The sequence below is a fragment of the Bombus flavifrons genome, chromosome 1, assembly GCF_040668555.2.
Source record: "Bombus flavifrons isolate JBK064 chromosome 1, iyBomFlav1_principal, whole genome shotgun sequence".
NCBI classification, from domain to species: Eukaryota; Metazoa; Arthropoda; class Insecta; order Hymenoptera; family Apidae; genus Bombus; species Bombus flavifrons.
In genome coordinates, this window is record NC_138442.1 from 13,416,747 (window position 1) to 13,443,039 (window position 26,293).

Sequence of the window (26,293 nt, forward strand, 5' to 3'; positions counted from 1 at the left end):
GTACATACACTTTCAAATTTGACGAAAATAATCGTCGTAGTCGAGTCTCGTAACAATACAAATAAAATCGTTAAATATTCGATACTATATACGTTCGTATATTTATAAGAGGTGTCCAGGAATGTTCGAATATTTTCGCGAGCTTGTGTGTAACGCATCACTGAACGTAAATGCGCTTAAATGCAACGCCGCTGTATTTCGAAATAGCAACTTTAGACATCTATCGGTTCTATACAAAGGAATCTGTTGAATCTTATCTAGAAAGGAAACGCGGCCAATTGAATTTCTCGGTTTAACCAGGATGGCAAGGCCGTGCTCGTGGTCGATGACCGATAACCCGAGTCGGTCTCCGATAGAAGATCACGGCGACAGGTGAATACAAGAAGAGACGACGCGCCGCCTGTGCGTCGAACAATGCTCGATTCCTCTCCGCAGACTGTATGCGAATTACTATGCCAGCGCATAAATATACAACAAGGTAACGGAAGCGAGCAGGAGGCTTGAACGTCGCCTTAAGTATTCCCTGTTTAATTGCTACGCGTTACACCGTCGTGCGCCGTGGCGCGCGATTTCGACTTTCGTTTAATTGGCGTCCATTCCGCCGTGTTTTCCTCTAATCTCATCGCAGCGATGCGGACATGGAATCACGGTTTTACGAGCACAACGCTAAATTCGCGGTTGTGCATCCGGTTCTTACGTCGCGCTATGAAAACGCACCGGTGAAGAGAGTTCAGTTCGAAGAACGCCTTCGATCTGATTGCTGATTTGCTATAGAAAAATTATTTCTCATCTCCATTTTGTCTTACATGTAACTTCCATCGTCGCGCGTCACGACATCGTATTTCTGTATTTCAATGACGGATTTTTCGCAACCGCGTGCTCTAGAACGAAAGCAACGTGGTTGAAAAGTTAGAAAAACTTGAGAACTTAGCGAAGCGTAAATTTTTCCAGATAACAAAAAATCGACCTTCGCGACGATTATACGTAGACGTTCACCGATATTGGATGTTACGTAAAGCGAATTACCATCGATCGGAGGCAGTCGACAGAGCAGACGAAATGCCAGAGACCGGAAATGCCAGCATGCTATCATGTAACGTATTCTTCGAGAGTCTGGACGACGTTCTAATCGTTGTGAGTATCCTCGCCGCAATTGAATAGAGACGCGACCCGGTGGTAATTCCACTAATAATAAAGCGTTGACGCGTTCGTTGCTTGACGTTGTTAGTGTATTATGGCGCTAAGACTTCTCGGAAGAAAGGCGCTCGTATCTGATTGGCGGCGATGTAAATAACACGTGGTGACGCACAAGAAATTCCATAGGAGTCGCTATTTATAGAAGAGTGATATTGCAGATATCCTGGACGCAGGTACGACTCCAGTCCAGGTGGCATAGTCGAAGGTCGAAATAGAAATCTCTTTGACTTCTCTGTGAAGTTATCTTCATTTCATCGCTTTGCATCTTAAAATGTTCTTTATCTTTTTTTTTAAAATCCTATTGTTATGCCACAAGAATCTTCACAGTGGCTGGAATTGAAATGGCTGATGATCGTAAAAAGTGGAAGAACCCTCTTAACGTTGCGATAAATTTAAGTCGGCTTTCTCTTTAGTTTGATCCCTAGAAAATGCCAAGTATATTGAAAAAAAAGCATTCTACGTCATTCGAGTTAGTCTTGGTCATAGATTGTAATAACGACGATAATCTCTTGCATGCTGTTCCGTGTTTACGCGAACAATAACAATGTTACTGGCAAATCCTAATTACATAACTGTGTCACGTAACTGTTTCGCCTTGCTCGCCGGCCAGTGAATACTTTCGACGAGACGTCGAAGGCTTTCTTTCTACGCTGCAACGTCACGTGGAAAGAGGAACACCGACTGTGCGACGACCGCTGGCCGCTAGGAAACCAATAAGATTCGAACGATAAAATCGATAAGACCGGAAACGGTCGAACGTCATAGGCGAGACGCGACATTTCGTCTCGTTAATCAGCCCGAAGCTTGGTCGCTTTTGTATTTCGAAGTTGTCGGTCAGGTTGATTGTTACAGCACACTGAGTGTCCCCCATACCATGTATAATGACGATATTATTAAATGATTATGTAAAATTTGAATTTTCCGCCGGCGCCAACTCGGTGCATTAGGTAAGCGCCATAATTATAGACAAACCTCGACAAGAATGCGTCGTTTGCTACGGGCACATGGTTATTACGATAAATTGCATTCGAGGAAACGCCAACAGAGTCCTAGAAATCGCGTCGAGTCGTATTTTATTGTCGATCGTCGAGAAATTCTTCGTCAGACGATCGAACAAGCTTATCTATCAAATTCTGAATTCCAAAGTTATTAGCGATGTTTCAAAGTTTGACAATAGCATACTGCGCGACTCAATTAGAAGGGAGAATTTCAAAACAATGCGCGAGTTTCGAAACGTTATACGAACGATAATAATTACCTTCAGAGTGACAGTGAGGAATGACAATTTCAAGATGATCTTTGTCTTAACACGAGAAGCTTTATGTCCTCCGTTCCATGGAATGACGCTTGTCCGTAAGTTTAACGACCTATAACGCAAGGTCATTCAAGGTCACGAACAACGAATTCAAAAGAACCGTAAAAAAGACGATAAAACATCTTCAGGGTCATTCCTCTCTCTTTACAAAGCAAAAAGTACACCATTCTCTTGAACGAACGGAATTTGACCTTGAGATCTGTTAGATACAAATGAAAAACAGTTGTTCAAAGTTAGACGTCGGTCGCATCGATCGATCCGAAAGAAGAATCGTCCTACGTGTGTATTTTTTCGCCGTTCATCAGTCGCATGCAGGAAGGAGGAGCTATATATAGGAACGTAACGTCACGCGGGAAACCGAAAAAAGGTCGTCGACTCTTTTAACGGCAGCCGGTGTTCATTCATATTTATAGCGATGAATGAAAACTCCGTGCCGAGTAGTTTTGATCGATTCGGAGGCGCGCCGATTCGCGTTCGTTCTTCCAACGATATAGAAAATCCATCGTTACCCTCTTCGACAAATTGTTCAGAACTAGAAAAAAGAAGATTTTGAAATTCATGCAAACGTGTGTTGAAAATACATTCGTCATTATGAATCGAACAGGGTAAACGTAGAGAGATACAAGTTTCCAGAATTCGGTTAATTACGAGCTGGCTTCGAGTTTTCGGAATTCGTGTCCCAAACGATACAATTACACGGACGCTGTTTTCTTTCCCTTTTTTTTTTTTTTTTTGTCCATCACACGTATGTTTCTCTACAGCATTCGTCAGCGTGAAGACAATTTACACTCGCATCACGAATAAGACGGTTGTAAAATCGGAAGATTGAACTTCACAGGATGACAGGAAGGCTTCCAAGAAGACTATCCCGAAACACGAACTATCATTTAGTTCTATTTGACTCAGCAACGACGCTCTTTCCACAGATGGGTGTTTCCAATTGGCATTTTTCCGGCTGGTCCGTCGATTACCACGGCGTTTTTTCGCGTACGCCGCAACGACGAAATAAGATTACCGGTGAACGACGATCAACGCGGTCCGATACGTGACTGGTCAACGATGGTGCAACGTGTTTTCGATTTTGCCTGTCCTGTCACCGGCTAATGTCTACGCCGTACGTGCTGCGAGCTTCGTTAAAGCGACGCCAGACTTCTCGCCCCCGTGGAAACCTCGTTAACAGAGCAAATAAGTAATCGCCGTGGCTCTAGCACGACTCGATTCGCTCCAGGTATTTCTCGTACATGCTACTGATCAGTATTCCGTTCGTGGAAAACACTTTCTTCTTGTTCGAGGAATTTTTTTTCATTCTTACTTCCGTTTTCTTCGTCCGGTATCTGTAGTTTACATGGGAATTTATTTTCGAAATTCAGAGGAAATAGACGTGGTAAAAATTCGTGTTTATTCTACTTTGCACTGGGTAGAAATTATATATCACGATAATGATTTTAATTTCGGTCGAATAAATAGCCGCCCGTCGATCGATACGAATGAAAACTCGATAGCGTAGGAACGTCGCGATAATAATGGAAAAAGTGGTCGACGTTTGACGGGGTTGGCACGAAAATAAGAAATAATCCTGGTGAAAAGCGTCCGGGGATCGACGATATCGTTATCTAACCCTTCCAGTTCACAAATTTGTGGAAAAGCAGTGGCGTATGGCTCACTTCCTGGAGATAATGCACGCACCACGAGTGAAATAAGGTCGATTATTTACACGCGACACCGTATGGGAACCGTATGCGCGTCGATTCTAGTAACGCACGTCGCATTTCAAGTCGTCTTTGTCAAACCTCGTGGCTGGTGCGTGGTAACACTAGCTTATCTGATCGTTTTCCTCGCATGAGAAACTCTGAAATGTTTAAGCCTTATTTGTAACTCGATATTTTCTGTCACTTCAAATTTTTTATTACACGCGCAAGAATTATTCCATCGTGTTTAAATGCGTAAAAGATTACACGCAACTAATCCTATCCTTTTAATCTGTAATGAAAAGAAATATTTATGTAACTATCTGTTACTTTCTTATTTGGATTTCCTTCTTCTTCTTTAGATCTTTGTCTAGATTTCCCTTTAAAATTTATTCTCATTTAAAAGCATCCCTTTCCTACTAGAGTATCTATTATAGTGACTTTTCCCTCGATACTTTTATCGTTCAATACAAATCCCTCGGTTTCATCGAGAAACCGCAGCTATCGTTAAGTTTCATTTGTACGAACGATGTATTCAAGAAAATATTTTGTTTAAGAAGTTTAACCCTCGCTGAGACCATCCTGAACGAAACGTGGCAAAAACCAGGAAAATGGAAGAAGATCGGATATAAAACAGGTCTCGCGAACTTTGAGAAACACGGTCGCGTAGTTCGCTTCCTGAACATAATGTACACACGACGGGTGAAACGGGGTCAATTGTTTGCGCATAACGCCTAATAGAAACGAGTACACACGGTGGACTGAATGACACGCGCTGCGTGTCAAGGTTCTTTCGCGTCATTTATTGCACGCCACGCGCCGCGAGTTTAATTAAACCTCGTCTTAATGATATGTAATATGTACATATAATCAAGCGTACGTGGAGAGAATTGCCTCATGCTTCGCCGATTTATTACATGCGCCCAACTAATAAATTTGCTCGATTAGATAATTTCAAATCGTACACGAGGCACGAGCATTTCTCTTCTTCTTCATAGCATCACCTTGTGCTTCTCTTTGCTTCTCTCCGTTCTCCTTTTCAACGAATTCGTAGTTTAATACTTGTAATATATTAATCTTGAGATTTCCTCGGGAATTACATGCGCTGTTAATGATAGAACTATTCTTAGATTTATCCTGTTAAAGGTTTAGTAATATTAAAACTATCAGAGTTGGCGAAACAACTGCAGCAGATATTCGTCTTACTGGATTTCTTACGAGTTTGCTTGTTTATTTTTCCGGATAGATTCAATTTTACTTACTGTTCGGTAGAAGTTTCTGTAAGTATTTCGGTAGTTTGTTAACGACACGTTGGTCGGTCGGTTCGTATAGGTGCAATTATCGAGTAAGCAGCGCGGTTTCGTTATATCCTTCTGTTTGTAAATGAAACGTCACCGCTGCTTAAATTCCCATCGTGCCGCAGGGTTAATATTAACAGCGACGCTAATGCACACGTATCCATTAGCGGCGTCGTGGAAGGCGCACGTAAATGAATCCTTGCTCTACTGCGGCATTACGTGCTCTATGCTATTATTTTATCGTTCAGGAAACATTATCTAATTTGCTCGTTACTTCGCATAGATCGTGCTATCCTATCTGATCGAATGAACGGGTATGATTTTTTCGAAATGGATCGATTATTACGTTACGACGACGAAGAAAATCGGACGACGCGCTCGGGAGAAACGAAAGTCCGCGTGAAAATCTGGAAGAACGAGGAACTATAATTTGCAGGTTCCGTTTGCGTAAACGGATATCCGGAAATCGAGAACCGAGAGAATTCGAACAACAAGTCGACGAAACGATCGGTAATGAGCATCGATCGGATCGCTCGTCGAAATAGCTGGCAAGGACAGCCTCTGAAGCGGAAATTCTCTTACGAAACAGAATTTCTTGTGGAACGCAAGAATTCTGTTACGCGATTCGTATACACGATGCTGCGTAGTACGTTTCGAATCGGAAACAATAATTTCCGCGCTGATGTAATCGTTTCGGTGAACGTACAACATTCGCAATGAAAAAGACAGCAGTATCGTCTGCGTATTTCTGACTGGTCATCCTGCCGGAACGTTCAACAGGCGCCTTGTTTTTATTCGCTCCTTTTTTTTCTTCTACCGTGCTCGATGAAACTAATGACGCGATGACGCGAAGAACGCACACAGTTGATAGTCAAGAGTCGATCATTGACGTTTCTAGCTTTTAAAATAACCCACGCTACTCCTCACCGAACGTTTGCATAGCTCTTCCAATTTCCTATTGGCTAATTGGGAGGAACACAAATTTCGAGATACCAAACAGTGGAGCAACAAACAGTCGGCTGACCAAGAGGAATCGCCCGCGGGAAATCACAAAAAACATTCTTCTTCCTTTATCTGTTCTCTCCAACCACGCTAACCTAGGCGTCTCGTTATCAGCAGGAGAAGTGGCCCGATTTTCTCCGTCGATTTACGTTCGAAAGTTTTTTGCCCTGCTACCGGCTCGGTTGTTCGCTAAACGCGGCTCCATAAATTATTCCCTGAAGAAAAACAAGCAGCGCGAACCGAAACGAGGAGTTTCCCTTTCATCTGGCCAGGGGGATTTAGTTAGGACCGGTGCTAGACGGGATTCGAAGGACGAGAGAGAATCGAGTCCCTCTCGTCGATAGGCCTGCCCTCTTGTCACGATGTCCCTCGGGAATCCGGGCCTCTCGTCCATCCAGTCCGGTAATTACACCGACGCCACTCTCCTTTTTGAAGTTGGCACGCCCGCGGAATAAGTTTACCGGCTCGAAAGTCAACTCGCCGAGGCTCCTTGGCCTTCGTCGCTGATTAACCCTCCTGAGATTAGCTTCCTGATGGAGCTAGAATTATTTTATCCCAGGTTATCGACGCCACGAGCCCGTTCCCCTTCGACGCTTCCATTATCCTTTGGTGTCCGTGCGTTCACGTGGATCGGCTTAAGAGAGAAGAAAGTTCTGTATACGTACTGAAGAGACACGCTTTCCATCTTATATCCTCTGTGATATCGTAAGCTCTGCAGTTTATGAAGGTGTACGAAGAAAAATCATCGGATGCGAACTATTTCCGAGTAAATATGAAATATAGTGTATGAATAATATTAGGAAAGATTTGTTATACCGAAGTGACAGCTTTATCGCTTTAACAGGACATCGTAAACACCTCGAGTCAACCAATAATATAAACTACATACATATAATCTACCTATTATTGGTCCAAGAAAAAGTACAATCGTACTGTACTCGCAGTAAACAACATGACATTTCACTTTTTTAGTGTCACTAACTTAAGAACCTTCGTGTCGATATTGAAATTTCAGCCCACGTGCTGTTTCGAGCAGCTAGCCAAGGACGAAGAAGAAACACTTAGAGTAGCTAACGAAGGACAACAGAATCGCAGTTACACCGATCTGTTTGCGTCCCCTTAGCCTCCGCCAAATTATAAATTTTTCGCCGATAAGATCCATCGGGGCGAGCTAATATTGGCACACCGAGTGATTTTAATTTTACACTTAAGGGAATCGATGTTATCGAGTTTGCTCAAGAGGTGCGGGATTTCAACGTCTAATCTCATCTCATTTTCTTCGACACCCCATTCGCCTCTTTTCTCCTCTGCCTTTCCTCCCTCGTTTTGCCTTCGCGCGAAAAGTCATCGAGCGTCCGAGTAATCAATTTTGTTTCGCTGAAATCTTCCATGGAAGAGGAAACACATGATCGATTCTCCTTGAAGTTGTCAGCGATCGATTGTATCGCTGCGATTAACCGCCACTCTCTATGTTTCTCTCTCGGTTTCTTTCCTGGGAAATCGACGCCAGCCATAACAAATTGATGTGAGATCGCGTTGACAAGCCTTCGCGTTGATCTTCCTGCGATTAAATCACGATGACTGTTTTGATAAAGAAGGTAACGACAGTATGACGACTAAAACATGATAATCGTTTTCATCTTTGCAGTTTTCTGAGCTTGAAAACCACTCATTAGTCGTACTTCACCTTCTGAAGATTAAGTTATTTATAATTTGTTGCAACCGATAATTTTCTTTATTTTAATTTATCATTGATAATTTATTGTTCGTTGATCGAGATAGAAATAAAGGCGAGAAAAATTTAACGAAATCAAAGTGGAATTTCGACCGATCGTAGGGAGACGCGATCGCGAGGAAGCGCGTCAACGGGAGTCGTAAATTCCCGTTACGATTCTAAGAATCGACACCGCGAATCGATCGATCCCCTGATTTCCGTTAAGATAATAGGGGTTGTTGTGGTATAACGCTGCGATTAACAGTGTTATAAAATATACAGGGTGGTTGGTAACTGGTGGTACAAGCGGAAAGAGGGTGATTCTACGCGAAAAAAGAAGTCGAAAATATAGAATAACAATTTTTCGTTTGAGGCTTTGTTTTCGAGAAAATCGACTTTGAATTTTCGCTCGGTACGCGTGCACTGTATCACGTCTCGTTATAACGAATCTCGCTGTAGATCACTGTCTCGATGGAAAAATTAAAAGAAAAAAAAAAAAAAAATTTTTTATTCTATATTTTCGACTTCTTTTTTCGCGTAGAATCACCCCCTTTCCGCTTGTACCACCAGTTACCAACCACCCTGTATATTTCCAACAACTTTGCACAATAACACAAGTTCGTAATTCCGCTGCTTAAGATATAGGTGACGAAGAAATGGATTGCTCTGATATTAGAGAATCCGGGTAGAGATGTAGTCTGATCCGAATCACGAGACGTAACACAAAGCGTTTCCTCGTTGAAAGAACGTTGAAGAGCTCGATTGAAGAACTCTGAAAATATGAAACAAAAACTAATGAACTGAAAAAAATATGAAATCGCGTCAAGGAGAGTCGAAAATTCTCGTTACGATTAGATATTTGATGCCACGAATTGGTCAATCTCCTATTTCGATTAGGATAATAGAGGTGGTTGACTGATTATAATACTGAAGTAACAGGTTATAATATACACTTTAGTCCAACGACTTCGTAGATATAAATAGTCATGCGTCGTGCGTCTATACGTATTCTCAGAGACGTGTAAATAATAAGTTACAACTGATGACTAATCAATAAACGAAAAACCAGTCAAAATATTGACTGGTCTAAGGCTAATAAACTAGTAAAGTTCGGTAAAGACAATGCTGTCGCAGAGGAATACTATTGATGGAGGTTGGTCGCTCTACCATTAGTCACTTGCGGGTTAAATGGCCGTTGAACATGGGAAACACCCATTTCTTATCTGATTGAACAATAACCATGAGGAATATCTGGACTTGAAGATATTCTACAACAATTAAGGACTTCGACGGTAGAATAAAAATGCTTAGTTTTTTGACAGTTCCTTAGGATTATTGCGGCCCGACTAATTATATTTGCACAGCTAGTGGCCGTCTTAACCGAGGGATGGATTCTGGTTTATGTAAAGAGTCACCGGACTTATTAATCATAATAAAACAGTCATTTGACAATTTTAATATAAAGTCCGCTTTTGAAAATTTTTTGCAGACAGAAATTCTGAAAAAAGTTCACAGACATTTATTCTACCCAGTGACGTAATTCCAAGAGGAATGGAGCTTAAACTGTAAATTGCATTTGTAATTGCTACGTAAGTAACTACCTTTGTAGGTAGAGGTAGTGGCCTGATTCTTTACTGAACGGGGTTTTCTTTAAGAGATCTGTCGAATGATATATGACCAGATCAAATTGGTTTGGCAGCACTTTTACCATGCTTATTCGGCTATACTCTTTAACGAGGACGTAACGAGACTGAAATTGCTTTGTTGGGAAGCTGCGATACCGTAAAAGTTTACATCATTCGACTACGATGATACGATAAGCGTCATGTACTTGCATAGCTTAACAGGCCTCGTAAAATTCAACCATACCGGATGTCACCGCGATTTCCGAGAGAATCGTTATGTTTCTCAATTTCCTGCGATGTCAGTTGATAAAACCTACTCCGTTACTCGTGCCATATTTCGCGATAGTAAACACCGTTCTGTTGGCTTTGAACTATTTCGAGGGTGTATTTAACGAGAATACAGAAAGACGAGTTGCTAGTTTCTTTACTTTTGAAAAATCCTTAACGACGATACGTTGAGAAAATAATTAAAAACAAAGAACGGGTTACTTCCATTTTGTTTTCTAAAGATTTTAACGTTAGGAGATAGTTCTATTTTGTTGGATAGTTCGAGTGTCTAGAATTATGCGTAGTCGTGATTGTTACGTTCTACGAGGTGACAAAGTGCGGTCACTCGAGTTGCTTGCATTACCATCCGAGATTCTGCGATTGTCTGCGCATCGTTTCCGATCAAGATTATGCGGAGAACGAGAAGAGACCTTAGCAACACAAAAACGGGAAGAGCGCTTCCTGTTGCTCCTCTGTCCCACGACCGTGACTCAATGACATTGTTCGTTATGAGTACGAATGTTCGAAAGAGCAGAATAACGAGTGCGTAAGAAGCTACAACTCGTCGTTTCTTTTCTACGCGCTCTCGACTCGTGTACGATTCGTTCGATAAAATTCGATCGAGAGTCGTTTGGCTGGAAACCGACGCGACAGACTGTCTGTCCGGTAAAAGTCCAAATTGATCGTATACGACGGGGATAGTACATTAGCATAATCCAATGACTGGAGAATATATTCCCGGTTTCCTCTTATAAGCTTCAATCACGGAAATGGTTGACATACTTGCACGAGCTACGATGAATAATGAAAGATACAATATTGACAGCGCGCACGACAAACCATTTAATTATTCAAACTTAGCCTTTCCTGCAGATCCTCGCTTCGTTATTTAACAAACGCCGTCAAGGATATACCGAAACAATCACGGAGTCTCGTTAGAAAAAATTATTGTATCATTCATGAACTAGGAAACCTGGTGATTCTCAATGGTACAATTTACCTTGTCGAACGAAAATCAACGTTCAAATTCATTCAGGCTGATACTTTGATTCTTTTACGGATTTTCATTAGATTTTTCTATTATCATTTCCCTTCTAATATTTAATCTTTAGTTCTATTTTTTACTTTAACCACGATTTTTATTTGAATCGTACGTATCGAGGAGAAAGAGGTGGAGATCTATTATTCTTAGCAGAATCGGACATCTTCCGCGTTTATACGGAATTGCACAACCGTTTCCCGGTATCCTAGAGCTATTCGCGCCGTCTACGTCGTATTTTTATTCCTTTTTTCTCTTTTTTTTCGCCGTGTTGGGGTTCTTGGGTTGGCGGAACGATACGTTTTTCTTAGAAATCTACGAAGATGGACGCGACAAGGTCGTCCCCTTTTTTGTGCATCCATCTTCGCGCATTTAGGCCTATTTATAGCAGTACTAGGTAGAAATCTTTATGTAACGCCGCTAACGGAACTTTCTGCACGAGGCTTGATCCACTTTTCTTTCCACGCTACCTCGACTAGAGCCGATTTCGGTTAATTAGCCGGCTGGCTCGCGCATTCGGTTATTATCTACGAGAAATTCCACGCGTGCCTCTTCTTATGTTGTATTAGGAGCTTGAACTTGTTGCGATCTAACAATGGGAACACGATTGTTTGAACAAACAATATTACGCGATACTCGTTTCTTATTCTGTTTCTATTGAGTGAGAATCAGTATTTCACTGCTCTCTGTTCATTGCCAATAAATTTAAAAGATTAACAATTTTTCGTACAGAATCATACTCAAACATCTACCAACAAATAAGGTAATAAAGTTTGCAGAACCACTATAGCAGAAAATGTGATATATCTATTATTATTTAAAAAGTCCATCTTCGAAATATTTTGGACAGAAGAATAGGAGCAACAAGTCAGAGATTCTAGCCACTTGCATAAAGTAACCATATTACATTCACACTGCGAAAACAGATACCACCAATCACCTTTCTGAACGGCACGCACATAATACAAAGAAGGCAAGTCAAATACCTAGGACTCCGCATACATACACAACTCACATGGAAACAGCATATCAAATCACTAACAGACAAAATACAGACAGCAAGGAGACAAATGTATTGGCTGACAAGTCGAAAATCCAAACTAAGTATTGTAATTTCGACCAATCGCGGGGAGACGCAATCGCGAGAAGAGACGTCAACGGGAGTCGTAAATTCCCGTTACGATTATACTAATCGACACCACGAGTTGATCGATCCCCTGATTTCCGTTAGGATAATAGGGGTGATTAAGTTTATATAACACTGGATTCACAGAATTATAAAAATATATATTTCCAACACTTAAACTACACTGTTGAGTAGATATAAATCGTCGATAACAACTTGTCGCACGAATATGAGATAGATATGAATAGTAGAGCAAGGCTCGTACAGTCGAATTTCGTATGTTAGTGGACGTAGCACTAGAGGATACTTGATAGACGTGATGTTTTGATGCTAGACTTCGACGTTGTAGTATGTAGAAGAAATAAGTTGACTTGACCTAGCGGTGTTGACGAAATAAGTTGACTTGACCCTCCTGATGTAGTAGGAGAAGTCTGCGACTTGACCCTCCTAGTGTAGTAGGAGAAGTGATCAGTAGGAAGCCTCCGACCAACGTGGTTCGTGAGTAACCTTGTGCATGGGAAAACCCAGCTTGTTCTATTAGATAGATGTTCGTTTTTTCCTAATGGGTGCGTACCCGCTTTCTCTGTGTTTTTAATTGCGCCTAATAAACCCAAGGACCTCTCTAAAAACCTGATGTGCGTCGCAAATATTTTTAGCCTTAAGAAATCTTTCAGGACAATGGATTGAATGAAGATACATGTGTACACAATGAAAGAGAAAAGTTATGGTTGGTCCTTAGGTTTATTGAGGGTCGAAATGACGTTACGCAGGCCATCGGCTGCCCGGTCGCAAGAGCTGCAGCGCCGATGTTTTAGGCGACGCAACAAGTATAGAAAATAAAATAAAAATATACAAAACGATCATGAAACCAATCTGGACGTACGGAATACCACTATGGGGAATAGCAACAATGAGCCATATAAGCAAAATAGAGACAATGCAAGACAATGCAAAAATTCTTAGAACAATAGTAAACGTCCCATGATACGTTAGAAACGAGGACATTCGGAAAGACCTGGGAATACCAACGGTCAAGGAGGAGATTAGCAGACGTGCAATAAGTATGAAAGGATCATTTAGTTCAAATGGTGAGCAAATAAATGGTAGAGTGCACCACTGCAGCCTTTCCCTATATAAGGGCGGTTCGAGTTCCAGGGAGATCCAGTGTTGTCTTACCTTAAGAAATGTCGAAACGAGACTTGTAGATCATGGAAATTTTGCAGCTAACAAACAAGAAGTTTCAAGATGGAATTCGTGTCAGAGTGGTGCAAGTGGAGACGACTACAACTATGTGGGTTCGGATAGATAGTAAGCCCAAAGTATGTAAACAGCTTAGTTTGATGATGAGGAAGCATCCCATGGAGTACTGGCCGATCAGGAAAGATTTGGAACCAGGAGCGCTCGTTGCCGTGCAAGTAGATTATAAGGGTTCCAACATATGGGCGAGAGCTGTTCTGCTGCAAGAAACCGCGACGGGCTTCAACGTTCGTTTAATCGACTTCGGAATAAAAACCCACCGATACGTCACATCGATTAGGTTGTTGCCGCAGAAGTTCACGCAGATAGCACCATGGGCTAGGAAGATCCGCCTGTTAGGTGTACGTGACCAAGCGAACCAAACGAGGTCACATCGTGCGATCCGAAGAGCTATGACGAAACGGATAGGATTCTTGATGAACATCGACCCTTCGCCAGGAGAAACAATGACCGCGAGGTTGCTGTTGAATTGGAAATCGACAAACAGCCCGAAAGACATGGGAGCACACTGGTTGAAGTTGGGATTCGTCGATCCTGAATAATCAGTATCTCTTGCGAGACTTTTATGTACATATTTGTATTTTTGTATATATATTAATATTGTTATTGAATAGAAATGAATAAAAGCTTAAAAATTGTAAACGCTCTTTTATCTTTCCTTGTCATTCATACAAGTCTTACAATATTAAATTTAAGATATCTCTTAAACTATTCATTTTTCGAATCAAGTACCTGTATACTCTTCTGTAGAGAATTAAAAACTGCATCGAACAGCGTCTAAAAAATGTATCCTACTATTTAGAAAAACAAAGACCACACTCAAGTCTCGGAGGTGCGTCCACCTAGATATGTTCTGCGACCGTTGCCAGACGTTCCTCTCGAAATAAGACAAGTTCTATCTGAAACACCTCCTCCGAATAATGTATAGTTTGTATTTTACGAGATTATTTATTGTAATTTCATGTTATTTTTATACCATATTATTTTATATTTAGATATTCGGTATAAATTCGGTAAAATTTAAATTGTGAAATATAAAGCTATTAAGATCTGGACTTCGATTAATGAAAAAATTTTTTTCGATTGTTATCGAGTAGTTAATTGTTTGTGACAGGAACATTTAAACAGATTCACGAAGGTCTCCAACGAAGATTCACATAATTTATTGCTTGCTGATGAATATGTCAATTTTTATCATATGAACAGGTATGTAGTCACTGTCGTAAAACTTTCTGGGTAAATTAATTTATTGCCTGTGTTAATCGGATTTAACGGAGACGTCTAACGGAAATTGTTGTAGCAGGTTGAAAATGAAGTAAGGTAATGGAAGGTCATTAGAAATGGGATGTATGCGTTTGAAACTCGTGAGAAATTGAGCATCATTGTTCAAAGAAATAAAGATGCGAAAAATAGGTTATAGAAAGAAACATAATGAGTTTACAGAAAAAAATTTCGATTGATTGTGCTTTAATAAAAATTATAAAATTCTGGTATAAGAAGGACGTAGGTACAGCTGCGGAGTGGGGGTAATGACCTACACTATCTCAGCAGTAGTTTTTTAAATTAACGCAGAACGATGATTTTTTGTTAAATCTAAGGTATCTTGACGAGACATTAACAAATATCATAATCAATTCTATAAAAAATAATATTCAAATCCAAAATTTTCAATTTTTTAATTTTATATTTTGTACATTATAGTGATTCGAGCCTGTTTCTGAATTGTAGCAAATTGCTCTTCGTTTTCTATTTTGTAGCGACATTTTTAGGTTGAAGATTCCAAAAAATTATAAGGATACGGATCGGTATGTTAAAAAGAGCATCTAATAACAGTATCATATCTAATAACGGACACTGGTGTATCAAAAACAAAGACTATATATTCTACCTGTATATTGTCAACACTGTTATAAAACATTGCGAGGACAAAAAAAGTGTGAAGTAAGACAAATGAAAAAGATCATTTAGTTTAAACGGTGAGCGAACGAGTCAGTAAAATGAGCCACTATAGTGGCGCGTCGTAATATAAGATGACATTCGCATCGTACCTAAGAGGTTAAGGAACAATTTTCTACTTAATTTCCCGCCCTTGAGTCGACGCTTCGAAATCTATGTAGCTGTATTATATGTCTCTGGTGTGGAAATGGGACAAGGAGGGGAGGAGCGCGAGAGCAGGGGGTTGAAATACGAGAAACGTATCGCGTCTTCGTATCCCGTCGACGTGGTTCCACGTGGCTGAAAGAGAAGTTGCGAGCGCGAGGGCTGTGCACGGAGCGTAAAGGGAGCCGGTCCCGGTGCAACAAGTACGCAATTCAGGAAAGTTGCGCCGCGTCGATAAGGCAATTATTCGGTTGCGCCGCCTCGCAAGAACAATGCCTTTTGTCGGATGAGGCAACAACGGGTTTATGGAAGACGGGCAACGGGGAGAAGACCGTCTTTATGCGAAACGTAGCTAGATACCGGTATATCGAGAGGCGGAGGAGCTTTCTTCAGCCGGTGGCCGCCATTTGTCGACGCTACACCAGCCGAGTTTGGCGCAACATTTTTGTCGCAGTCGCATGCAATTCAATTTACCACCCTTTCTCTTGAATAACTTTGAATAGCACACTGATATTATATAACGTGAATTTTGGCAATTCTGTGAGGCAATTCTGTCGATTGAGAAGCCCGTTAAGTATCGTACATTTTCGTTGACTTTACCATTTTAATGTCATTTTATAATTAAACGCGAGGACTTCAATATGCCGTAATTGGAAAGATTCAAGGGTCCTTTAAATATAACTAATTAAAAGAAGTAAGTGTTTATTTTGAGAGAAATTGTGCGAGGTTTCTAGAAAGCTTGTTTTGATTTGGAACGAATTGATAAAATGCTTAAAACGAGGTCATGAATGTAAAAAGTTAACTTATGGGTGGCACCTATTTTTAAGAAGAACGATAATTCGTGGTAATTTATTAGGAACTGTTGGTATATCTTTCACAAATTGTTGTTCAGTTTCGTGTCAACGCTATAAAGTTTATTTTGGAATTCTCTGTAGATGATGTATTCCTCTTGTTCGAAGAACTCCCATCCCCTCCATCCTGTTGTTTCTGTTTGATGTTGGATTTATCATTCATGAATCAGTCGATACACGATTTTATCGGTGTCACGGCGTTGTTTAACAGGAAACGGAAATTTAACTTTCGACTCTCGTCGACTCATGTCCAGATTAAATTTGTTTACAAAATAAGCCGTGATAAACATTAGTGTTTCACGAACACGGCTTATCGAGTTCAATTATTCGGTCGCTATAATTAGGGAAAACAGTGGAATAATATTTACTCGGTAATAAAAGGAACGTTTTAAAATAAATACCGCTGATGTGATGTTGGAGAATTACGATTACAACGCTAGTCTTCCGTCAGACTAAACTTTAGTCACTAAACGAGAAAACACAAACGATCTTCAGACTTTTATGTTTCTAACTGTAACAGTTGAACTTCAAATATGTAGGTTATCGAGAGGCCTGCTCTTTGTCGCGTGCTCGCGAAAATCACTGATGCGTGATAAATACATTAAAAAATAATTTATGTGATAGAAATTCTCGAATTCTTTCTCTATAATGTGCTATTAATTTTTTTAATAATTTTATTATATTCGTATAAAAAGACACCTTATCGCCGTCGCCTTATTCGTGCAATAAGCTCGTAGACTTTGTAGAATTTGCAAAAATCACGATCCTTAGTGAAATCTTGGAGGACGAGGTAAAGAATAAAGGCGATACCTTGGAATTTGTCCTCTTGGCGACACGTGCGTTCATTTTGCGGCTTTCGAGAAGCCACGTTTTTCAATATCAACGCACACGATTGTACAGTAAAGGTAAATAAGTAAACCCTATACAGTCTGCTCGAGCAAACGTGACTAGTTTTCTCGCGTTCGCTCTTTTATCTAGCACGTTTTCTCGAACCGATCCTCGGGGAAATGTTCGACATTTACCTCGGTCAGTCAAAAAATTCTACCAAATGTCCAAATCGGACAAATTGTGAATGTAAACAACTAAATAAAAAAAAAAAAAATTTACCTCGGAAGGGACAACGCGGAAATAAAGTAGCCTGGGCTCTACTTACGATCACGGAATTACATGCAACGTTAGAATCGCTGTCCGCGTCGGAATCCTGAAAGGAAGAACAGAAGAACGTGATAAATTAGATATTACTGTGTTAGGAAAGAAAGGAAAGGAAATTGAAAGAAAATCGAACAGAGATTCTGATTGAGAAGCGTGAACGAATTCTGTTTATTTGGGGTTAGTCGATGAACTTACGCTGTGGTTTATGATTGTGGTTTAAGTGAGAGATGGTGAAACTTACCTTTCGTTTAAGAAAATTCATTATAGCTTCGAAGAGACCATAGCGGTAAATTTAAGTGTGAATGGTAGAACGGGTATATTTTAACTAGGATCTTCAATACCAAATAACTTAACAAATACAGTAGGCTAAAATCAAGGGACTTAATCTAAGTCCATCGCTTCTAAAGATTCCTATCTTATCATGCGTAAACGTAGTAGAAGTCTTATTAAATAAAGTTATCATAGAAATTGAAGTAGTGGGATTTGTGACGCGCTACTGTTTCAAGACAATAAAAAGTGATCAAAATTTGCTTTTGCCCTGACCATAGTAGTTTACACTGTAAATACCTATCCTTTCAGCAAAGCGTTTAGTCGTGTTTCATCGAGTCGCAACTAGACACCCGCGGAGGATCCGTGAGTGCGTGCAAATAAGGATCGCGGCGGACGCAAGCGCGGCGCAATTCGACGCAACTGAACGCGATTCAAAGTGGTAAGGAATGGCCTGGAATGTATTTTCGGTGCGGCTGTGTGGGCAGATAATAAGGCGAGGCAACGCGCAATAAACGGATTTACGGTGGTTCGCGGAACGCTAAGATTTCGGGAACCGATTTCGCGGACCGGTTCGCGGATCTCAAACAGGAACAGCTTGGACAAATCGGCTCGAAATCGTTCCCAGCTTCGTTGAAATGGTCTGAAACTTCTTGAATAACGTGTCAATGACTCAATGGTGTAAGCATCGAGGAAGAAAATAAGGCGTTGGAGCCATTTACAAAACGTTTTTCTGTTAGAGATCGGTATTTATTTCTTCTGTTTTTCTGGATACAATTTTCAACAGATTTCAAAAGATTTCATTTTATCCGTAGCTACAATTCCACGGAAAAAACAAGATTTTTTCAAGGAACAACTGCCGCTTTTGCGACGCGGTAAATGTGGCCGCGTCTAAAAATTGATTTGCATGGGCAAACGATGTGGCCGCGCGCGTTTAACCGCCCGCCGTGTGGCTTTCGTAAATCACCGCGCGAATGGCTTCCCGGAAAAAATTGGCCGCTCGTTTGTCGGACGCGAGATTGCGTAAATTGAGTGGCTCTCGATGAACGCCACTCTAAAGTCTTGACCTCGTTGTAAAAGATCGCACCGCTTTCGGGGAACACGAATTCGCGGAAAGAAAACACAACTGTGCGCGTTTTCCTCTGATTTTAGACACCTTCCCGACCTCGGTTCGATGTATATCCGAAACTTCCTCGTTTGCTTACTCTCCACGTCTGTGTTTTCACTGCTTGACCCTCTTTACATTCCAAACATATAACTTTTAAGGCTACGAGCTGATGACGTAATTCTTAGAAATCTAATTACAGTGTTATCACGGTACATTAAACGACACAGATGAATTTACTTATTCTGTAGGCGAAAGCTCGAGAACCTTTCGTATTCAAAAAAGAAAAATTTGAAGTATCTCGTTAATTCTTTGTCTCAGATCACGCGTTACTTTTTTTTTTCTTTTTTTTTTTATTTGGAAGAATTTTACAATCAATTCTCATTGAGAATTATAAGTAAATTATTCTGGCGTGATACTATAACTTGAATAACAAGTGTTTATCGTATGTTTGATTCTACGCGTTACTGTTTCAAATTTTTTCGAATCTGAAGAACGATAGGTGAATCGCTCATCCCTATTTACGAGACTATGTTTACGAGACTCTATTCGTCAGCCATTGTCGTGAAAAATGTTTGAAACGAGACCTGGCGTGTTCCTCGAATGCGACACGGACACCGATTCCTAGATGTACCCTTGCGCGTTATCTTTCGCAACTGGTTTCACTTATGCAAATAATTCTACGGTAGAGAAGCGGGTTGCGAACGTGTCGAGGATCCGATTGCAAGAAAATTAATTATCGCTGCCGGCTTTATCCGATGATCGGCTCCGTCGATAGATTTATTCGTCCTCGAGCGGAGAAAATAGGTGTTTATTTTACGAGTTGCAAACGCGGGCGCCACGGCGGCGAATTTTTCGACGGTTGCAATTTACCGGATGACAAACGACTCGTGGAAGACTCGTTCATTCCTTTGCATTTTTAATGATTCTGCAGAAGCATTGTTACTTTAATGTTACAACGAAAAACGTCTAGTGTACATCGGTGGAAGAAGAAGTTGCAGCCATTTCTTCGAAAACTATCAATCTTCTCGAGCGAAAGCTGAAACAATGGCAAGAATCGCGGACGATAAATCAATCTTATCGAAAACAAATTCTACTAGAAACGAAAGCGGAGAGCTGCTACACGTTATTGAAGTCGACTTCGGTTCTACGGATAAAACAATTTTGCAACTCATCAACGGCACTTCGAGCCGCGGTATTGGCCAGCGGTAGAACAGAACTTCGGTAACGACGTTGCACCAGAAAATATCAGGCCACGATAAAAATGCAGAAAAAGCGCAAAAGAATCGACCTCGTTAAAACTACTCGCTATCCAAAGCAACCGAAGAAAGAAAGATGGATACCTTAATTACCATACGGTTCATTAAAATTCGCAACAAACACAAAACAGTCTAGAAGCGTCGCGATAATAAATCAATCTTGATACACATCAAATACTAGAAAAAATTAAACACGAGCTTAACGACGAACCAGAGTTCGATGAATTCTCCACTAATCTTGGCTGCTAATGAAACCATCCTACGAAGAATCCCGATGATCTATGCGGTAGACTCTGGAGAACCTTAGCGAATACACGTAAACGCCTCTGGAGGGAGCTAACAACGCATGTGCGCGCGCGGTGGAGAAAGCGGACACGGTCGAAATAAAGATCGAGGCCCGCGGATCCGGATAATCGGATGAAGCCGTCTGGCCGTGCTCGGAGGCCGGCGCGGCGGTGGAGACGTGATGGATGAAAGGTGTTCCACTTATGTGGATTCCGTTGCGCGGGATGATGAATGAACCGCGGCAGCCGGAGGCACTCGAATTTCAGCATCGGACCACGAGCAAAGAGCAAAGAGAGCGTGGATCTACGAGACAACGACCGCCGTGATTTCCAGCGAAGACCAGAACGGGGAACAGCTTTCTGCGTATTGGTCAGGATCGACTTCTAACTGAAGAGACACGTTTTGATAGGTAAAGGGGAGAAAAAGCAATGGACTATTTTTACCCAGACATTTAGAAATTTGACAAAATTAATTTCCGATCTGCTAATGGAAATTCCGCGGTTCAATAATTTGTCGTTTCAATGGATGATTTGTTAGTTTGAATGTTAGTCAATTTTGAAAGAACCTATGCAGATAAATATAAATAGCTTCGACAGAGAGGTTTGTGAAAGGTTCTGACGAAAGTGACGAATTGTTAGTACATCAAGTACGAGATCGAAATTAATCAACTCACGCAATTTCATTTCCAAGATTCGATGTACCAACGTTCCTCGGAGGGCCAACTTTGTTGTCACGAGTCGCACTTCAACTGAAAGCTGTCGCAAAAAGTATTTGATTATATGTTATCGTTATACAAAGACAACAAAGTCGCGAAACAACGATAGAAGAACGATGCTCATTCATTTACAATCGCTACGCTTTACGAAAATACGCGTCTAATCTTCGAGTAAATGCAATTACGCAGCCAACCCCTATTCCTCGCTAGAATCCCACCCCGAATAATCAACGAAAAATCGCAACAGACTACGTTCAGCCTACGTATCCATCATCGCCATAGTGACTAGTTTGTGTGCCGTAAATTATTTTCCGCAATCGTCGAATCTATTTCGACGAAAACTACCCTCGCGTGACGTTTCGCCGCGCGAAAACGATCCGTCAAATTATTCGCCACAACGAACGGATCGCTACGGTGTCTAACAGTATCCCTCCTTTCATGGCGAAGGAACTGCGAGTAAGGCTTCCCCATTATTGCCGGAAATTCAGCATTGGCTTGACAGATTGGTTGTTCACGCAACTTAGCATAGCTGAGGTGTACTACAGGCTGCGGAACATGTCGTCGCGACCCGCTAAGGTTTCAGTATTATTGGCTAACCGATAGGTTACCGTGTCAATCTGTCTAGACTGACATGTGTCGCGTGATCGATAACCAACTGCCTGCACTAGTCCGCCTTGGATCAACTTCATGACGAGGGAAAAAAATCCTGGGGCCGAAGATTCTGCGGATTATGTTTAGCATTCTCGATTCTTAAATCGAAATAACAATGTCTACCTACTGTTTGAAGTAAATTGTGGAGCAACGTTTAGAATCGAAGCACTGAGATTGATCGAGTACCCCTGATCGTTGTCTTATTATGTTTTTGGATAGGTAGAATTCAAAAGTACATAGATTTATTTTAACAGCGATTAATATACCATATGCTAATGACAGTTTTTGCCAGCATTAATACTTCAAGACGGACAAAGTTTATTTTCGACTGGTTCTTTGTAAAACGCCAGAACAATGAAGGCCAAACATGTTGTTTTCCATCCTCTGTTTGCTGCAATGACGCACGTCGGTAAAGACACTTCAGAGAAACGCGAGTTGAAACGCGTTTGGAACTTTGGAACAGTAAGATCAAACGAGTTGCAGCGACAATGTTGCTTTCACCTTGGCGAATGAAACAAACGTCGATTATTAGCGCGAGGAAAAGTCTTTAACGAAACAAAAGGAGAAACCGATGGAAATACTTAACAGAGAAGATATTATTTGAAACTTATGATTCAGTTAGAACTTTTAGGGATGATTTACGAGCGAAGCATTTAAATTACACCGCCCATTTTCGACAGTAAACGAAAAAGGGGCGGATATATTTCAGGCGATAAGGCAGAAAATTTTATCGTAGTTGGCCAGATTATCGGCCAGTCATACACAGGGCGAAGATTGAAAAATATTTAACTGGCCGAACGAGACGAAGATAAGTTTAAATACCGACGAGCATGCTATTCAAACATAAGGCAACGTCGGCAGGCGCAAATGCCTCGTTAAACATTTTTGACAAGCCAGCTATCGGTCCGCTTAAAGTATACCCAAATATTTTAGACACACTTAAGCGCGTCAAAATATCCAGAAATGAACGCGTCACAGTGTACTCGATATTCAAGAATATTCCGTAAACGAGCAGACGAGGTGAAAACACGACAGAAGGGGTCATGGATGGTGTGCCAAAAATAGAAAGCCGAGATTTTTGCTCGATTCATGGCCCGGTCGCGAAAACAAACATCCGTGTACGAATACGTTAAAAAGAGACGAAGAGGAACCGTTAAAGCAGATGTAAAAAAAATATAGAAAACAAGGAAAAGCGAATGTGGAAAAACACAAAGAAATCGAGAGATTTAAGTTCAGAGAACTGGAGGAACGTTAAGAGGCGACGCGTCGTGTTTTTTTTTCTACCAGTTTTTCCGGATAGAACGCGGTCCTTGATGGGATCGTTGACTGAGTCATTGGAACGATACATCACATGGTTGGAGAGCCACCGATGACGTAATTCATAAATATTCCCCGATAATTGGCATCCTCCATTGGGATCCGCTTTCTCCCCTCTGGCCGCGTCCGGTGTCCGGGAAGCGCTTAAGAGATTAAACCGGACGGTTCAAAGTTCTTGTCTCCGTGTAAACACTTTAATGGAGGCCAGAAGCGGGTGTGCACCTGTTGCGTCGACCGCCGTGACCGAAAAATATTTCAAGCCCATCGGCCGTTCTACCGCCTCGCACGGAGTCTTGCTTTTTACCGTGGCTGGCTATCTGTTCGGTCTGTCGGTAAAATTTTCTTGAAATCGCATGTTCGCTTCGGTTGCAGCACACCCTTCGAATATCTTTTTACGGGGTTGCACCGAAGGATACAGAAATTCGTGGTGATCGCGGATAAAGAGGTGGAAAATAAAGTCACAAAGGAAGCTATAAATTCACGTGTTTCTCACATTCGTCGTAGTACGGGGAATTCGGTAATCCAGAGATATCGATTTCTCGAATCACAGCTAATTCCTAGATAGATTCGTAGATAGAGATATCAAATGTCTCTTATTTTTAGCACGATTGCGGTAATCGACGTTTCGAGTCGTAAATAATTCATGTGACATCGATTACTTTCGAGGAAGCGTTCAAGGAGCAGAATTTCTGGCGATTCTCGTCGACGATGTTCGATCGCGCCGTAAATTTCCTCGTTATTAGCTTTCATTATCTGCTGCGCGAGATCTCCGATGTTTATTCGCCAGGATATTTGAAGAGCGAGGAAAAAGGAGGGAACGCAGATGTCCGATCCGTGTGTACATATATCCGATCGCGCGACAAAATTGTAAACGCAGAAATTATGCAAACGGAGAGGCAGATAATTCTCGTATATTTATAGACGTAATTACACGAAGTGCTTTTTCCCCTCTGGCGGAATAATTTACGATGATTCTTGTGAAACCGCGATCCGCGGTCAAACGTAAATCACGCTCTTTTCGATCCGTCCTTTGTTCGTTGCGGCCGCCGTTATGTATATTTCTTCTACGGTAACAATGCGAATGATGCAGCAATAACTGTAGATATATTATTTATCACTAGCATCTTGCTTATGAATAATTACGTAATTAATTAGCCGTAATACGAACGAGGTACGTAATTGCAATGGTCAAAGCGGAAAACGCGTGCGTAATTCGCCATCTTCTGGAACCAGCAAAACCGTTCTCCTTCGAGAAATGAATTGCACCTTCGAGAAATGGTAAAGTAGAAACGAAACGGTGGAAGAAAATAAAAAATGGGGAGGGGGGGATCGCAAAGGATGAAAAAGGCGATTCGCGTTGTCACGTGAAGAACAACAACGCGAGAGTTTGGCGATGATAACCGCGAGCATTCCTCGATTCGAGCTAATCGCTTTTTCGACAATCGTCGTTCTAGTAATTGGAGGTATTAGCCCACCTGATAAATCGATCAGTCACCGTGCAAAAACAAAAACAACCGAGACTTTCAGATTAGAAGCGAATATTTGAAAGGAGAATCATGATCTAAATTTGTTGCGACGGTCGAGTTGTTTTCGGACTAAAAAATGTTATACCAGTGGGCTTATCAACGTCACGGTCGAGGATTGATCTTCGATCCAACAAGAAAACTGTCAGAGATGTATGAAGACATAGGAAGAAGAGAAGTGAAAATTAAGAGAGATCCAACGATTATTTCGAAATGATAAATCATCCAACAACGAAACCGGTTCCAGTCGATTTATTGACGATTACAATACGGTATTTCCAATCAATGAATTTCAGACTACGGTGAATCGTAATTTCGTAGACAAATCATCTGCGTTGCATGTTCAACTCCTGATTTTGATTCTACATGGAACGCGTTGCACGTTCCTCGTGTGCATGTCGTATCGTGTGCTTGTTGATACCTAAGTGTTAATCGCAGATTGTGGTTACTAGCGTTTAGTAGGATGACTCTGGAACTTCTGACAAGTCCCTGAAAAATTATCTACAGTCAAGTATTTTTATTTGTAGCTCATAGACTAGAGAAATTTATATACTGTTGCACAATGATGACTGAGATTTGATCCAGAGCATTGGTTTATCGCATTCCAAGGTAATTTCTTTGAAAGCGTATGACAACAATCTGAATCTGGAATCTCACGACGATTTCAATCTCCTTTTCTGCCAGTCATCGTAATTTAACGTAGTAATTTCGTCGCTATGCGTATAGATAAGACGAACATAATGGTCTTGCTAGTTACGACTTTGCTGATATTCCGCTACAGCTATCGATAGAGAGCGAACGTCATGGCAAACGTTGATGACAAACGCTCATCGTCGAGCGGCAATTATCGTGCAAAATCGCTCGGGAAATTAATTTCGTTGAAGCCGTTCGTGCTCGTGCCTCTCGATAATACATCAACTAATAGACCAACAAAGCCGCTATCGCCGCGAGATATCGCTGGCCATGATCGTCATGAAAAGTGACGTGTCGGGATCAACGCGATAAGATCTTTATTGTTCGACGACCACTGGTGCACTTTGCCCGATACCAGTCAGTTAGAAAGCACCGTATAAAACGGGAGATTAAAGTGTTTTGATCGCGACGCGTGCTACGCAAATATTCGCGCAAATATTTTGACCACTGAGTCAACTACTGAGACCCTTCTTCTTTCTTCCGTCTCTCAGCTTTGACCCTATGTTTCTTAAATATGATGTTTCGCGTGGATCCCGTACTTTTTCACCTGATCTCTGTTCACTCGATTTATTATACCGATATAATTCATGTGGCGATACGATCGATCTTATCGACTCTATTTATATCGATAAGATGCGTTTGTTTTGCGCGTAAAAGTACCTAAAGTCGTATATTTTTGTTTCGATTAGCAGGTCTATAGAGACGCAGTAGGATTCTTTGTTTCAGAACCGGGCGATATTTCCGATATCATTATTAAAATATGCTTGAAAATATTCAAGACGTTCGCAGCCTGATTTGCAATTCACGCGTCATCGAAATAATATCCGAGGATTCGTGACGCGATCAA

The 26,293-nt window shown here is 41.2% G+C and overlaps 1 protein-coding gene and 1 long non-coding RNA gene across 7 annotated transcripts in view; one reads left to right on the forward strand and one right to left on the reverse strand.

The window, feature by feature from the left end:
- Nucleotides 1-26,293, reverse strand: part of Pdk1 (Phosphoinositide-dependent kinase 1) — a 407,060-nt gene that overhangs the window by 115,729 nt on the left and 265,038 nt on the right. For 2 of the 5 annotated variants that reach the window (XM_069129151.1, XM_069129067.1), the window contains one exon: nt 17,633-17,680. The exons of 2 other annotated variants lie outside the window; for them this stretch is intronic. In XM_069129151.1, the coding sequence (XP_068985252.1) occupies nt 17,633-17,680 (48 nt within the window). Of the gene's footprint in view, nt 1-17,632; nt 17,681-21,220; nt 21,295-26,293 lie in introns of those variants that run through there. One more of the 5 variants, XM_069129721.1, reaches the window with a different exon arrangement.
- LOC138189057 (uncharacterized) overlaps nt 1-26,293 on the forward strand; it is a 64,608-nt gene that overhangs the window by 15,613 nt on the left and 22,702 nt on the right. The window lies entirely within an intron of this gene.